This window comes from Colobus angolensis, unplaced genomic scaffold (assembly GCF_000951035.1).
Source record: "Colobus angolensis palliatus isolate OR3802 unplaced genomic scaffold, Cang.pa_1.0 Scaffold151, whole genome shotgun sequence".
Classification (NCBI taxonomy): Eukaryota; Metazoa; Chordata; class Mammalia; order Primates; family Cercopithecidae; genus Colobus; species Colobus angolensis.
The window spans coordinates 1,121,236-1,138,309 of record NW_012114611.1 but is presented as its reverse complement, the minus strand read 5'-3'; the positions used below and the strand labels follow the sequence as shown (position 1 = coordinate 1,138,309).

Genomic DNA, 17,074 nt, shown 5'->3' with positions numbered 1-17,074 from the left:
GGTGCACAGAGTCTCAGCTGGACCCCCGAGGAGGGTGCAGCTGGAGGGAGGGACGGAGGGGCGGGCAGTATGGTTTGGGCAGGAAGCCGAGACGCCCTCTCCGACCCTGTACTGCCACGAGAGCCTTACCCTCTACACCCCACTTCCCCCGGCACGGAGCTACAGATCCCCCCCGTACTCGCCGCTCTTTCAATCCCAAGTAGACCCAAAACTCACCGAAATCAGGTGTTGAGCTGGGCCAGGGCAGGCCGGATCCGCCAGGTCCATGGCCGCGGTCGGGGGCGGGGGGCAGAGAACGGGGGGTGCCGGAGCCGCCTCCTGATGTCAAGGCTTTAAAGGGGCCGGAGAGCCCCGCCCCTGGCTCTGACCCCGCCTCCCTCCTCCCTAGCAGCCAATCCACATTCACCCTGGATGCGCGCCCCTCCCAGCCCCCTCCAGATGTTCCCAGGACGCCAGCTAAGTCCGCCCGGCCGGCGCGCGCCGCTTCCGCTCTGGTGGGAAGGACCTCCCTTCCCCCTCTGTAGAAACACTTTCTCCAGGCCCGGCCGGGCTTGGTAAACCTCAGCCGTGCCTGGGTAGAGGACGCCGGGCTGGGCCGAGCGGGGGTGGAATGAGGGCGTCTAGAACAGAGAAAACTAAGTAGGTGCGCGCGGACCCACAGGCATGCGCGTTTGCTTGTGTGGGGCTGGGCGTGCACGTGTATGTGTGGTTGTGAGCGTCGGTGTTTGCCATTTGCCTTTCTGCATATGTGTTGGGTGTAAATCCATAGGGAAAGTCTTGAGTGCCTCTTTGGCCTCTCTCTTCCTTATCCAGGATAGGGTCGTCCCCCCAGTAATCTGGAAAACAGTGATAGGAACAGGCTCCGCTCATCAGACAAGCAGTGCTGGCCGTTTCCTCACTGGTTTGGGAGGGAAGGCTGGGCAGAAAAAGGATACAACCTTGTTCTCAACCACTTGCTATCTCGGTGGGGATGAGGAAAAGCAAACAGCCCATCCAGGCCCCTGCAGAGTCTCAGAGCTTTCAATATCATTCCCATTAGTCCTTAATTAAACACTTACTTGCCCTCGCCTAAATACCGTATAAACCTCACAACCTGCATTGTAGTGACTGCCCCAGAAATGTAGGTTCTCAAGTGGGTTCTGCAGGGAAATTCAAAGGTATCCCTAGGCACAGTGTCTGCCTACTTCATTAAAATTTCTTTTGTTGTGAGTATACAAAGGAGGCAGCTTAGAGTATCATATCAGTCCAATAAAGGAACATAAAAAGTAAGGGAATTTAGGGTGCTCAGACTGGCTAGGATTAGGAGTTCTTTTCTGAAGGAGGCTTATTTAAACACGGGATTTGAAGGGCAGAGAGAAATTCAGTAGGGTCCAGGCAGGGTAAAGGCCACAAAGAGACTCAGATAGGAAAGAACAAATTATCTGCATAGGACCGTGAGCAGATCACCGTGGTACGTTGGGAAGTGGGAGAAGTTAATGGAAGAGGTTTCCTTCGGAGGAGAGCAGAATAAGGATACGGATGTGACAAGGCATAAGATAAGTCATTCTGGGTTCTTGAGCATAGGGGTAGCTTGATGAAAAGAGTGTCCAAGGACAGCTATTACTGGAACCTAAAAGATGTCTTGATGGTTACTCCCACCAACTTTCTCATTTTTTTTGCTTAAAAAATATTTTATTCTGGTTGGGCACGGTGGCTCACGCCTGTAATCCCAGCACTTTGGGAGGCCAAGGCAGGCGGATCACAAGGTCAGGAGATAGAAACCATCCTGGCTAACACGGTGAAACCCCGTCTCTACTAAAAATACAAAAAATTAGCCGGGCATGGTGGTGGGCTCCTGTAGTCCCAGCTAATTGGGAGGCTGAGGCAGGAGAATGGCATGAACCCGGTAGGCGGAGCTTGCAGTGAGCCAAGATCGTGCCACTGCACTCCAGCCTGGGTGACAGAGTGAGACTCTTTTCTCTGAGATGGAGTCTCACTCTGTCCCAGGTTGGATGGAGTGCAGTGGCACAATCTCTGCTCACTGCACCCTCTGCCTTCTGATTTCAGGTGATTCTCCTGCCTCAGCCTCCCAAGTAGCTGGTATTACAAGGGTGCGCCACCACACCTGGCTAATTTTTGTATTTTTAGTAGAGACGGGAGTTTCACCATGTTGGCCAGGCTGGTCTCGGACTCCTGACCTCAGGTGATTTGCCCACCTCGGCCTCCCAAAGTGCTAGGATTACAGATATGAGCCACCGTGCCCAGCCCTTAAACAATTCATAACATGCAATAAAATGCACACATCTTAGGTGCTTTGTTTGGTGAATTTCAAAACATACACCTATGTAATTAACACCCAAAACAAGATACTGAACCATCACCCTAGAAAATTCCCTCATGCCCCTTTATAGTTGATCACCCCACACCCACCACCACCCTCCCCTGGCAACTTCCTGAATTATAGCACCATAGATTTGTCTGCATTTGTATTTCACATATAGGGAACTTTACAGTATGTACTTGTGTCTGTATGCTTTAGCTTAGTAATGTTTTTGAGATCCATCCATGTGTATCAGTAATCTGTTCTTTTTTATTGCTGAGCAATATTCCATCACATGAATATATCACAATGTGTTTATCCATTCTTCAATTGATGGATATTTGGGTATTTCCAGTTGGGGTTATGATGAATATGGCTGCTATTAACATTCTGGTGCAAATATTTTCATAGACACGTTTTCATTTCTCCTTTTCATCTTATTTCTTGATGATAATGGCATCTTCAGAAGCCTACAGCATTGTGAATTCTTATTCAATCATCTAACATTTATTGAATAGGGATCAGTGGGATAGTTCTGGGATTACAACACAAAGTAGACATGGTCCTTTCCTCAAAGGGCTTGAAAGTCCAATAAAATTCCATGTACCTGTTGTATTCCTAATATTGCCTTGTATTCCTAATTCTGCATTGAGGTAGAAAACCTTAAAAGTCTGCCAGGCATTTCTGACTACTTTTGGATGTTTCCAAATAACTGAATTATTGGAAGTAAACAGAACATCAAGATGATAATTTACTTTTTTTTTTTTCTTTTTTGAGACAGAGTCTCACTCTGTCACCCAGGCTGGAGTGCAGTGGCACAATCTCGGCTCACTGAAGTTCTGCCTCCCAGGAGGCAATTCTCTTGCCTCTTGCAATTCTCAAGCAATTCTTCTGCCTCAGCCTCCCAAGTAGCTGAGATTACAGGTGGGCGCCACCACACCCAGCTAATTTTTGTATTTTTAGTAGAAATGAGGTTTCACCAAGTTGTCCAGGCTGGTTTTGTTTTTTTTTTTGTTTTGTTTTGTTTTTGTTTTTGTTTTTTGAGACGGAGTCTTGCTCTGTCGCCCAGGCTGGAGTGCAGTGGCCGGATCTCAGCTCACTGCAAGCTCCGCCTCCCGGGTTTACGCCATTCTCCTGCCTCAGCCTCCCGAGTAGCTGGGACTATAGGCACCCGCCACCTCGCCCGGCTAGTTTTTTGTATTTTTTAGTAGAGACGGGGTTTCACCGTTAGCCAGGATGGTCTCGATCTCCTGACCTCGTGATCCGCCCGTCTCGGCCTCCCAAAGTGCTGGGATTACAGGCTTGAGCCACCGCGCCCGGCCGAGGCTGGTTTTGAACTACTGACCTCAAGTGATCTGCCCCCTTCAGCCTCCCAAAATGCTGGGATTACAGGCGTGAGCCTCCACGCCCAGCCAATATTTTACTTTTCATTTAGATATTTACCCTTGTTTAGTAAATACAGCCAGAACATCTGTATTTGTCAGAGCAAGCACCTGTGCTCCTTCCTTAAAGGCTATTGTGCATTTGATAATTTTGGCATTCAGATTTTGGCAGATTGTCTATGCTTCACAAACCTTCATCCTCACTGACAGGGGTTGAAAGAAGTATAACTACTATTGCTCCAAGATCCCTTTCAGTCTTTTGATGAGACTTAAGACTCTTTCATTCCTTAGTGCTATTATTTGCATAAATTAAAAATTACACAGAAGTCCCAAAGTTTGTTCTTCACTCTTGTATCACTAATCATATATTGTTATTTATTTGAGTCGTCTGTGTAACAAAACAGGCTAGGCCTCTTAGGTCTCTGGTAGCTGCAAGCTGTTACTACTGGTTTAGTAACAAACCAGTTTGGTGGTATTGTCTAACTATGCATGTAGTGCTGATGCCTGACAGATGGATTGTCAGAGAGAACCACCCTGTCACTGCTAACATCAGTACTTTGAATGGGGTTCCCTGCTTTAATACTGTGTGGTCATTCATTTAATGTTGGAGCATCTTCAATTCTCAGAGGTTGAAACTGTAGCCATTTAGCCATTGGTTGATAAACTGACTCTAGTTTAGAACTCCTGGCAACAGGAGATAGTCAGGTTGGTAACTAGCCTCTCAAAACATTTTTTCTTTTTTTTTTTCTCTAGATTGGGTCTTGCTGTGTCACCCAGATTGGAGTGCAGTGGTGTGATCACAGCTCACTGCAGCCTTGACTTCTAGGCTCAAGTGAGCCCCCACCAACTAGCTGGGACTACAAGTGCACTCCACCATACCCAGCTAATTTTTTCATTTTTTGTAGCCAGGGTCTCACTGTATGCTCAGGCTGGTCTTGAACTCCTGAGATCAAGCGATCCTCCCACTGTGGCCTCCTAAAGTGCTGGGATTATAGATGTGAGCTACCATGCCTAACCTCAAAACATTTTTGTAATATGGCTGTTTTCCAGACAGATGAACTCTGAGTGCAATCTCAATGTCTTTCCTGATCAGTAAGAGGAAGAAAGGAGCTGTTGTATAATGTTTGGTCCACTTGCTGTATAGGAATAGGTCTTTACTGCTACATGTACATAATTCTGTACAGAACAGTCATGTTCCTTGGATTCTGACAGCATTGCCAGTATGTGCTTTGAAACCTCCTACCTGGCACAGATATGATTAATCTGCTCATATCCTTGAACCTCTTTTTCATCACTTTTCATCATTCAAACATTTTTATTGAATCTATATGCTAAGCACTGTACATAAAGTATTAGATAACTTGTACAGAGTTCATGTGGGGTATGATAAAAAATGACACTGGAAAGGAAAGCAGTGGGTAGATCATCCTTTATCCTAAGAGCAGTGTAGACTTTGAATGGTTTTAAGCAGGAGGGTAGCATAGTCAGATTTGCATTTTAGATCAGTGTGGTTGCAGTGTGGAGGATAGAGAGAGCAAGACTGAAGTCGGGGGGCCAGGCAAGGTTTTGTAGTACCTGAGGAGAAAAACGAGAAATGACGTGGACTGGACTAGGAAAGTGATAGTGGTGATGGGGAGGACGTTGAAATCCCCAGGGGGCATCCAAGTAGAAACATCTCTCCAACTCCTCAGAACTTCCCAACTGTGTGCCTCAGGAAGAGGTTAAGGTGGTGCTGCATATTGGGCTTCACAATTCTCAGGGCAGCACAAGCTTCCTGAGTCAGAGAGCAATCTTAGTTATGCCAGATTGCATCATCCAGCATATAAAACACCATCGTTTTCTGTGTGTGTACTGACATGGAAAAGGTTGGGAAGCACTGATGTAGGCTGTGGGATAAATAATTCTGAAGCTCAGGAGAGGAATCGGGATGATAGATAAGAGATTTGTGAGTCCTCAGAATGTTGGTGGTTACTGAACTCATGGAGTTGAGGAGATCATGCAAGTAGAGAAAAGAAAGGCTGGAGCAGAACCCCAAGGAACATCAACATTAGAGGGGGGTCTCCAGAGAAGGAGAAAGAAAACTGAATGAACGTTGTCACCAGAACACAAGAAAGGGATTTCAAAAAAAAAAGACCAAATACAATCGGTTCTTCTTATTGGTGACTACAATCCATGCACTCAATCAACCTCAGATCAGAAAAACAAACAAACAAAAAAAACAAAAAAACTACATCTCTCTGAAGACTAGATCAGAAAAAAAAAAAAAATACAGCAATAAAAATGCAAAATTTTAAAAATTTAGGCTGGGCACGGTGGCTCACACCTGTAATCCCAGCTCTTTAGGAGGCCAAGGCGGGCGGATCATGAAGTCAGGAGATCGAGACCATCCTGGCTAATACGGTGAAACACCGCCTCTACTAAAAATACAAAAAATTAGCCGGGCGAGGTGGTGGGCGCCTGTAGTCCAGCTACTCGGGAGGCTGAGGCAGGAGAATGGCATGCACCCAGGAGGTGGAGCTTGCAGTGAGCCGAGGTCGCGCCACTGCACTCCAGCCTGGGCGACAGAGCGAGACTCCGTCTACAAAAAAAAAAAAAAAAAAATTAGTGTTAACGATTTACATAGTATTTACATGATATTACATATTATAAGTAATCTAGAGATGATTTAAAGTATATAGGAGAATACCCCTAGGTCATTTGCAAATACTATACCATTTTATGTAAGGGACTTAAGCATCCTTTGATTTTTGTATCCTTGTGGGTCCTGGAACCAATTCCCCATGAATAGGAAGAGATGATTTTTTTGGCCCCGATGTTGCTGAGTCAAGTTGGATCAGGACAGAGACATCCCTACTGACTCTGGCCACATGTCATTGGAGACTTTGATAAAACCAGACTTTATTTGTTTATTTAAAACAGAGATGGGGTCTCACTCCATTGCCCAGGCTGTCCTCAAACTCCTGGGCTCAAGCAGTCCTCCCATCTTGGCCTTCCAAAGTGCTGGGATTACAGGCGTGAGCCACCCCGCCCAACCTGGCAAAACCAGATTCTGAAGGTTTGAGAAAAATGTACAAAATAAGGAATGGAGACAGGAGGTGTTTAAAACTTTTCGGCTGGGTGCAGTGGCTCACACCTGTAATTCCAGCACTTTGGGGAGGACAAGGTGGGTGGATCACCTGAGGTCAGGAATTCAAGACCAGCCTGGCCAACATGGTGAAACCCCGTCTCTACTAAAAATACAAAAATTAGCTGTGCGCAGTGGCACGTGCCTGTAATCCCAGCTACTCAGGAGGCTGAGGCAGGAGAATCGCTTGAGCCTGGGAGGCGGAGGTTGCCGTGAGCCAACTGTGCCATTACACTCCAGCCTGGGTAATAGAGTGAGACTCTGTCTCAAAAACAAAACAAAAACACAAACAACAACAAAAAACTTTTCTAAGATTTTGGCTATGCTGTGAAGGAAAAATTAGGCAGATAGATGGGTGGTACAGTGAGAGTTATTTTAGAAAACACTAATTTAAAAAATTATTCATTTAAGATTAGTTTGTATAAAAAGTAATATGTCCATATGGTTTAATAATCAAATAATACAGAAGCAATTATTTGCTGCATTTCTTACCCCCAGCAATGAGCCATTTTAACTTTTTGGCTGATTCTTCTATATGACTAAATATGCTTATACTGCCATTCCTTTTTTTTTTTTTTTTTTTTTTTTTTTTTTTGAGATAGAGTCTCACTCTGCTGTTCAGGCTGGAGTGCAGTGGCATGATCTCGGCTCACTGCAACCTTGCTTTTCAGGCTCAAGCGATCCTCCCACCTCGGCCTCCCGAGTAGCTAGGACTATGGGCGCATGCCACTATGTTCAGCTAATTTTTAAATTTTTAAATTTTTTTGTAGAGATGAAGTCTTATTGTATTACCCAGGCTGGTCTTTAACTCCTGGGCTCAAGTGATTCTCCCGCCTTGGCCTCCCAAAGTGTTGGAATTACAGATGTGAGCCACCGCACCCGACCTGAGGACCTCATTTTTATGGGCAGTAATTACACATCCTTTTTGAAACCAACTGCCACAGACGTGAAATACGGTGGTTCCTCCCAACAGGTCAAGTAACTGCTCAGCCAACCTCTTACTAGGGAACAGGTCAGGTTCGGATGCTGAAGCATCTCCCAAAGCTTTTAGTTATTGAGGATTTCTTTTTTTAAGACAGTATCACTCTGTTATCCAGGCTGGAGTGCAGTGGCATGATCTTGGCTCACTGCAACCTCAGCCTCCTGAGCTCAAGTGATCCTGCACCTCAGCCTCCCAAGTTACCAGACTACAGGTGCGTGCCACCACTTCCAGCTAATTTTTTTTTTTTTTTTGTATTTTTTGCAGATTCGGGGTTTTGCCATGTTGCCCAGGCTGGTCTCAAACTGCTGAGCTCAAGTGATCCACCCGCCTCAGCCTCCCAGTGTTGGGATTACAGGCGTGAGCCACTGCACCTGGCTATTTCTTAATTAGCCATGTTGGACAAAGCCCCTGTGTATCCTTCTGGTCACTGAGGTTATTTTCTGTTATCAAGGAGTTATCTGGGAAAGGTGCCACTTGGCTTTGTAAGCCAGTCTCACTGTAGTCAGAGCCCATGTATTAGTTTTGTAGTGCTGCTGTAAGAAATCACCACAAAACTTAGTGGTTTAAAATACTGATTTATTCTCTTACAGCTCTGGAGATCAGAAATCTAAAATCAAGGTGTTGGCAGGGCTGTTCCTTCTGGAGGCTTCAGGGGAGAATACATTTCCTTGCTTTTGCTAACTTCTAGAAGCCACCTGCATTCCTTGACTTATGGCCCTTCTTCACATCACTCCAACCTCTTGCTTTTGTCATTACATCTCCTACTGTGGTCAGCTTTCCCTCTGCCTCCCTATTATAAGAACACTGATGATTGCACTTAGGATCTATTCTGATCATCCAGGTTAATCGACCGATCTCAAGATCCTCAATCTCATTTGCAAAGCCCCTTTTGCTATCTAAGGTAACATTCACTGGTTTCAGGGATTAGGTGGACATCTTGGGGGACCATTATTCATCCTACCATAGCGCCACGTATGTTTCTGTGCACCGCCTTGGTGGAGTGAGAGGAGAGAGCACCCGGCAGGGTTACAAGGTTTCAAAGTGTTCCTAAATTAAGATCTTGTGCGTAAACTCAGCTCTGTAACTACTGTGATAACTGAGACCATCATAAACTGGCCTCATTTCCATTAGCTCCATATCCCTCCCTGCCAACACTGCTTTCTTTAAAATGTTCTGTAGCACTGAGGCTGGACTCCTTATTACTTCATTATCCTGAAAAACAAGTTATCCGAGATAGTAAGATGCATGTTTTCTACAAGGTGAGATGTTTTTCTCATAAGCCTCTGGTCTAACAAGTGCAGTTGTGGTCTGCAGCATGCTCACACATTGTAATAGCACCTTATTTTTCTTTATCACTCTATATTCTGCAAAATATCTTCACATCCTTAGGAAATTTGGGCATAGGAAAAGGAAAGTGGTGTTATTTCAGTTGTACAGATGAGTAAACTGTGGCTGTAAGGCAGAGAATGGATTAGAAGGTAGATGACTTTAATATAGGAACCCCCCACCAGGCACTGGACACATGGATGGAATGAAACGTACATGTTAATTGATAGAATTTGCTGCTGGACTTTGTGAGCATTTCAATGTGGGGAATGTAAGTGAGAAAATCAACTGAGGTTTCTAGCTTAAGCAGTGAATACTATCAAATGAGATAGGACTAGGTTTTCAATGAGGGTAATGAGCTTGTTTTTGAGATATGTTGAATCTGATGGACCTAAGAACTAAGGGATATAATGACAAAACAGGAAAAATGCTAGTCTGGGACTGTGGATGTAGGGCTACCAATATATTTGGGGACCATAAGCATGTAGGTAGTTGTTAAAGTCACAGGGAAGAACTCATACCAGGAAAAATACATAGAGGAGGGCTAAATGGAACCGTAAGCACTCAAAGTATGGTCTACCTCTGCTTGCCTCAGAATCATCTGGGGGAGCTGTTAAAAACAGGTGCCTCATTGTTAATGTACTTAATGTCACAAAAATTGTATACTTTTAAAAAAGTTATTTATCTTTTAATTTTTAATCCAGTTTTTGATGGGATTTCCACGTTCTGAAAAACTATACTTAAAAATGGTTAAAATGGTAAATTATATATATATATTACTATAATAGAAGAATGCACAAACAAAAAACAGAAAATAGATTCCTAAGCCACATTCCAAACCTGAATTACTAAGGTTTTGCCCAAAGTCAGGCCTAGCAAATCCGAAAGCCTGAAGAAACCAGGTAAGATTCAGAGAGCCCAGGAACTGATATATTTTAAGACTAGCCTAGTTTTATCTTGATAAATAATCCCCCAAAGCAGCCCCCTCCATAACTCATAACCAGGACCACTTTTCCTAGGCCATCCCAATCCAGATATCCTAGCTCACCACTCCACAGATTCATTCTCCACAAGATTTGTTCCAAACAATGGGGAACAGATACCGATTCTTTCAATTATATGCCTTGGACATTTTACCAAAAGCTCCTGCCAGGTTTTGAGGCTGCCTGATTGTTAAGGAGTTAAGGAGAGTGAACATAATTCTCAATATAAAACTCTTTCAATATCTCTTTCTTGGTCTTCTTGCCCTCCCATCTCACTGCTTCTGAAATCTTAATCTGTTCTTTTCTTTCCCTCTTTCTATCAGTGATTCAGGGATTGGATGAGTCTCTATGGTTTGTTTTGCCCTGAAGAACAGAAGGCTTCTGTCCCAACTGGTGTTGCCGAAGCAACATATTAATTCCATGCCATGATCCTGGGTCAAGATCTGCACAATCTGATTGGTCATATCACCTCGGATGGCAAGGGAGTGGAAGTGGTCAAAATCATGGAGTCCCAGCTTTCGGAGACGTCTTGCAGCTGCCCGGTAACACTTCCAGGGTTGGGGCTCCACAAGGAGGTAGTGGCAGAGGGAGGAAAGATGGGCCAGGAACTCCCACAGGCCATGGTCTCCGTGGTTCAGATGAATCCACATGGTTATTGACATACAGAAGCCAATGTCAAAAACTGAACGTCCAAATTGGCTTAAGAAAGAGCTCAAGAGAACCTTCCGTTTCCTTTGATTCATGAAGTCCAGGGTGATAAAGGTCAAGGCATCAGGAAAAGGACATTCTTTTTCGGCTCGCTTCACCAGGACTGGATCTATGTCACAGCAGAGGAGCCGAAGTTCTCTTGAGGCATCTGAGCAGGTCTCCCCATCAGGTAGGGAGAGGAAGTGTTTGTATAGAGCCACACTCAGATCCTAGAGGAATCCAAAAGAGCTTTGTCACTGCAGTTCTCAACCAATGAATGGAAGAGAAATCTGTATCATTCTCCCACTGAGAATGCCACTTACCTCTGGCTGTATAGGATGTGAGGTTCCTAAACCATAACCTAAAGAGGTTGTGCAAAAAGTTTTCCACAGAATAGGCTCTCAGTGCCCTCCAGGGGTCACATGCTGTAATACATCATCCCCATATTTTCCTGACACTGATGATAGATTGGGTTGTAGTTCAAAGTTACAGCCAAATGGATGCAGCAAAGGAGCCTACAGCAGTATTTCCCAGCTTAAGTAATATGCTGATAAACTCACTCTTTTTCTGGGTATCTGAAGACCCCAGGGAGGAGGAAAGGGGTCCAGAGGCATAACCGTGTCTCTTACGAAGGAAGTGAGGAATACAGCGAGCACCATCTTATAAAAACCTGCTTCTCAGACCTTTGGACCTCTGGATTCCAAAGTCCTCATTTAGCCTTCATTACAGCTTCAATTTTACTGTCTTAGGATTCATCACCTCCTTCTGAGACATTCTGATTCTATAACCATCATTGCTAAAAGTCACTGCTAACAACCTTCTAGACAAGTCTTAATGATTTGTAATTTTTACCACATTAGCACCTTTTTACTCTTAAGTCACCATCTCCTTTCTCTAACTTTGAATTCCTTTTTTTTTTTTTTTTTTGTTGGAGACAAAGTCTGGTTCTGTCACCCAGGCTCGAGTGCAATGGCATGATCTCGGTACGCTGCAATCTCTGCCTCCCAGGTTCAAGCGATTCTCCTGCCTCAGCCTCCTAAGTAGCTGGGATTACAGGCACACATCACCACACCCAGCTAATTTTTGTTTTTAGTAGAGACAGGGTTTCGTCATGTTGGCCAGGCTGGTCTTTAACTGACCTCAAGTGATCCACCTGCCTTGGCCTCCCAAAGTGCTGGGACTATAGGAATGAGCCACTGCACCTGGCCTCTTTGATTTCTATAACCATTATAACTAACTCAAATTTGTGTTTTTCCACATAGTATTTTCAAGGCATTTTTCTGTTTACTACTTTATTTGCTTGGTGTAACAAGCATGTGAGGAAAATATTTATGCCTTTTGTGCAGGTGAAGAAAATGCACAATGGAAGCCACCCAGATGTCCAATGATAGTGGCATAGACAAATCAATGTGGTATAATCATGAAGATAGAATACTAAGTAGCAGTTAAAAATGAAGACACTCAGCTTGGTGCACAGCATGGACGATTCTCACAAATACATAATGTTGAGAAGAAAAAGCAAGCCATAACAGAAAATATATGACAAGCATCCACTTACATGAAGCTCAAAAATGGGTGAAATTAAACTACATCGTTCAGGGAAGAAAAACAGTACACTATAAAGAAAAGCAAGGAAACAACAGAAGGCTCGTTGTTACCTCTGGGTAGAGAATAGAGGTTTATGAACAGGAAAAGGCATATAGGGGAACTTGTGGGGTGCTGAAAGTGTTTATTATTATTATTATTATTTTTGAGACACGGTCTTACTCTGTTTCCCAGGCTGCAGAGTGCAGTGGCGTGAGATCACTGCAGCCTTGATTTCCCAAGCTCCAGAGATCCTCCTACTTCAGCCTCATGAGTAGCTGGAACCACAGGTGCACACCACGATGCCCAGTTAATTTTTGTATTTTTGGTAGGGATGTTTGCCATGTTGCCCAGGCTGATCTCGAACTCCTGAGCTTAAGCAATCCACCAGCATCAGCCTCTGAAAATGCTGGGATTATAGGCGTCAGCCACTGCGCCCAGCAGTTTTTTGGGTTTTCTGTTGTTGTTCTATTTGAGACAGGGTCTCACTTTGTCACCCAGGCTGGGGTATGTGGCACAATCAAGGCCCACTGCAGCCTCGACCTCCTGGGTTCAAGCGATCCTCCTCCCTCAGCCTCCCTAAGTAGCTGGGACTACAGACGTCCACCACCACACCTGGCTAATTTTTTTTAGAGATGGGGTTTTGCCATGTTGCCCAGGCTGGGGAAAGAGTTTTTAAAATTGAAAAAAAAAAAAAAAGCACCCATGAATTATGGTACATCTATCCAATGAAACATTAGGACGCTGCTAAAAAAAGAATGCGGTTATATAATCTCAGAATTAAAAGCTACTAATAGTGTGTTACCATTTATAAAACTAAAAGGGGGGTATTTATACATACATAAATGCTGGTATACACACAGGACTGATATCTAAGAAATTATAAACAGTGGTGCCACTGTGTGGGGGAAAAGGAGGATTTAGGGTTCGGAGTAGAGACTTTTTACTATTTACCCCTTTGTAGTTTGAATTTTTTTGTCTTATCAAGCGCAAGCATTTTTTTTCCCTTTTCTGACTACAAAGATCCAGAAGAGAAAGCATTTTTTAAAAAGTGCAAAACAGAAAGCTCCATAAACGTACAGCCAGGTTTGGGAACCACTACCCTAGTTAGCTGCCAATTATGTCTTTACCTCTCCTGTGTATACTACTCTTAACTTTAAAATCTCTGGTGGTTTCCTAATGCCTTTCGTGAAATCCCAAGCCTTAACCTCAGTCTCTCTTTTCCACTGTTTTCACCCTCTGACTTCCTGTATCATCACAGAGAAGAAATTTTGCAGGGGACACCGGACATCAACCCATCTCCTCATTCCAGTCTTTAAGACTGTATCCAAATGTCCTCCTCCTACTTATCAACTGAGTCCCACAAGGTCTGCAATCGTCCCCCAAAGTCTCTTCTGTGAAAGGACAGCAACCCAACAAAACTGTCCCCCGCCCTCCAGATGCTGGACTGGAGTGATGAAGGGAGCAGAGAGAGGGTACTAACTTTTGAAGCATTTGCCATGGTAAGTTCAGACTGCCTGCTAGTGTAGGATATCCCAGTGGCTACAAATAGGTGTGGGAGAGACATTTCCTTATTTTGCATGTGGTTTGATTATAATCATTATATGCCTAAGAACAGTTTGCAGCAAGAAGAGTGGCAGTGCCACCCTTCTCCATTCCCTCGGGCAAAATGCTCTATTTCTTCGATCCTCTCCACTGTACTTTGTCAACTCACTGTTTTTGTTTTGCTTTGTTTTTGTGATGGAGTGTCGCTCTGTTGCCCAGGCTGGAGTGCAGTGGGGCCATCTCGGCTCACTCCAGGCTCCGCCTCCTGGGTTCACACCATTCTCCTGCCTCAGCCTCCCGAGTAGCTGGGACTACAGGCGCCCGCCACCATGCCTGGCCAATTGTTTGTATTTTTAGTAGAGACGGGGTTTCACTGTGTTAGCCAGGATGGTCTCGATCTCCTGACCTTGTGATCTGCCTGCCTCGGCCTCCCAAAGTGCTGTGATTACAGACGTGAGCCACCGCCCCGGCCTACCCACTTTTTTTGAAATAAACATGCAGGTCCTAGGGTCTGTCCTGTACTGCACACATGAGTCTCAATATCAGGCATGATTCTGTCACCCTTGGCTCTTCTCTCCCAGTAACCCAAACCTAACCCCATGTTCCCAAACGTGTCTCTGGAAGCACCCTCTCCCCAGCCAAAGCGCCAGGCACGCTGGACAGAGGCCACCCTAGATACAGGGCCCGTCCCCACCTGGGGTCTGGCCCTTAAAGAGAAGTGGGAACGTAGTCGACAAGGACTCCTCTCCAAGAGAGATTCCTAAGACAGATGGTGGAACCCTGGCGGGCAGGCAGCAGCAGCACTGGCAAGGTCAACGCCACGCTTTATACTCGATTTGGGAAAGTTTTGATAGGTGTGAGCCCAGGCCAGAACCACAGTGGATGTGTAGGCAACCAACCGCTTGGTTCCGGATGCTCCAATCCCTCCCCTGTCACTCACCCCGGAGTTACACCCCACGTCGAGCCCCAGAATCGGCCCGTTCTCGGGACTCTGAGGAAAGAGCTGTCGAAGCAGCTCCGGGGGCAGGAGGCGGAGCCGTTGCTCCGGAGGGTGGAAGCGAGAATAATGAGGAAAATTTCCGAACGGGGCGGCGCCGGGTTCCAGAACTCGCGGTTCCTCTTCCGCTGCGGGCTCCTTAACACTCCCTCCATCCAGTTCCGTGGGCACCGCCATTAGCTTCAACACCGCCTCTGGGCCCTGGCGGAACCGGAAGTCGGGAACCTGCGGTCGGCGGGGGCGGGGGGGGCGGTGCCAGCGCGCGTGCGCTGAACGGCGAGGGCGGGTGGATCGAATTCTGCGGTGAATCAAAAAGGCTGGCCTGACTTCCTCTCGCTGTGTGCCTGTAGCCAGCGAGCGCGTGGGGCTTGCCTTGTATTATTCAACCCTCATCACAACACTGGGAGGGGATTAGCAATATCATCCACGTTTTACAGGGATGAAACAAGCTCTGAGGGCTAAGTGTCTTGGCCAAACTGACACAGTTTGAAACTTGGGCTGCTTGACCCAGAGCAAGTATAATAGTTTGTTGGGATCTTGGAAATCAAATTTAGTCCAATTTCCTTTCTTTATAAATGCAAAAAGTGAGACCCGGAGAGAACTTACTTGTCTGGGGTCATACAGTGAATCTGTGACTAAAGAACTTCCACCCGGTTCAGGAAAGGGTAGTCAGGAGCTGCAGGTCACTTGCGAAGCCAGCCGACTCAGTCCTGTCCCCCAGGGGGAACTGTAGACCATGAACTCCTTGAGAGGCAAGGACCGCGCCTTAAGAGCCAGCACTTAAAGAGTGCTTACCAGGCACCAGACACCCTTCTAAGCTAGTCAGTCAGTCCTCTCACTAACGCCATGATAAAATGACCGTATTATTATTCTTTTTATATAGATGAGGACACTGGAGTACAACAAAGTAACTTGCCCAAGATCCTGCAGTTAGAAATGATGGTACTAGGATTCGAACCCAGGTAGTTTGGATCCAGAGGATATACTTGCAACGCTGTGTTATTCTCAGCCTTGAGTCTCCTGTACTTACCATGGGCCTGGCAGAAAGATGCTCAGCAAATGTTGTTGAATGAAAACTCAACAGAGGATACAAGTAGGTGACTAAGGTCAGATCTGTTTGGGGAAAATTTAAATGGCAGGGAGAAAGGATGCAAACTGAAACAGACAGTGGAATGGAGTTGGGCAAGATGCGAGCTAGAGATTGGAAATAACAGAGCTGATAAGGAGAGGAACTGAAGGGTCAACCTAGGTAGCAGGTTCCAGTCAAAAGCCAGCATGGCCCAGAATATCTGTCAGGGTCAACCAAGCATCAGCAGAGTTGTGCAGGAACTCCCACCCCCACCCCTGCACCTGGCCCACCAATCTTAAAGAGGTCTCCTGCTCCATGAGGCTGGCAGTTTGGTAAACTTCTTACAAGGCACTGAAGCATGACTCCTGCAAATAGTGCCATCAGGAGTTAAAATAAGCGCTGTTTTCCTCTCAGTTTTTACTTTCTATTTTCTTTTTTTTTTTCCCCCTTTTTTGAGACAGAGTCTCACACCGTTGCCCGGGCTAGAGTGCAATGGCACGATCTTGGCTCACTGCAACCTTTGCCTCCCAGGTTCAAGTCAGGTGATGGTTATATGGGTGTTTGCCATAAAATTATTTCAACTTGTCTATGTGTTTGGAAACTTTCATAACAAAATATTGGAAAAAAGGAACATTTAATGCACAAAAAACCCTCTTGAAAATTAACAATATAATAGCAGAAATGAAACACTCCATAGAACAGTTAGAAAATAAGCTAGAGGCAATCTTCCACAAAGTAGAGCAAAAAAAGCCAAAAGATGGAAAATGGAAAATAGTAGACAAAAGACAAGGTCCAGCCTAGGAGGTCTCACATAATAGGAGTTCCAGAAAGGGAAAGCAGACAGAACTATCTAATTATCCATCAAAGAACTACTATCAAGGAAGCAATTCAGTAAAATTTCCTAGAACTGAAGGGCCCATAAAGTGTCAAGTATAATGGATGAAAATAGTTTCACAAATGACAAAACATGGTGAATTTTCACAACACTGAGGACAGAGAGGAAATCCTCCTACATGTTTTCAGAAAGATTAAAAACAAACAAAAAGACAGATTTCATACAAAGGATCAGGAATCATGACAGCGGTGGATCTCTCAC

At 45.2% G+C, this 17,074-nt stretch overlaps 2 protein-coding genes and 1 long non-coding RNA gene across 3 annotated transcripts in view; 1 reads left to right on the top strand and 2 right to left on the bottom strand.

The window, feature by feature from the left end:
• The window catches only part of NCKAP5L (NCK-associated protein 5-like), a 40,781-nt gene extending 40,468 nt beyond the window's left edge, over positions 1–313 (bottom strand). Inside the window, exon 1 of the mRNA XM_011936158.1 lies at positions 217–313. The gene's annotated coding sequence lies outside the window, so the exon portion shown is untranslated. The remainder of the gene's footprint in view (positions 1–216) is intronic.
• Positions 314–436: 123 nt separating this feature from the next.
• LOC105507616 lies at positions 437–13,157 on the top strand. The gene is made up of 3 exons (XR_001001129.1): positions 437–643; positions 814–964; positions 10,420–13,157. It is a non-coding gene; the product is annotated as an uncharacterized LOC105507616 (long non-coding RNA).
• Positions 9,780–15,122, bottom strand: BCDIN3D (BCDIN3 domain containing). The gene is made up of 2 exons (XM_011936159.1): positions 14,853–15,122; positions 9,780–11,013 (listed from the first exon to the last, which is right to left on the bottom strand). Exons 1-2 carry the CDS (start codon positions 15,084–15,086, stop codon positions 10,369–10,371), a joined length of 879 nt encoding a protein of 292 aa, XP_011791549.1. The 5' UTR covers positions 15,087–15,122; the 3' UTR covers positions 9,780–10,368.
• Positions 15,123–17,074: the final 1,952 nt, after the last annotated feature.

Coding starts and splice junctions, on each gene's coding strand:
- BCDIN3D (XM_011936159.1), bottom strand. CDS start 15,086: ATGGCGGTGCCCACGGAACTGGATGGAGGGAGTGTTAAGGAGCCCGCA. Junction 11,014..14,852: donor ACGTGGGGTGTAACTCCGGG/GTGAGTGACAGG, acceptor GGATTCCTCTAG/GATCTGAGTGTGGCTCTATA.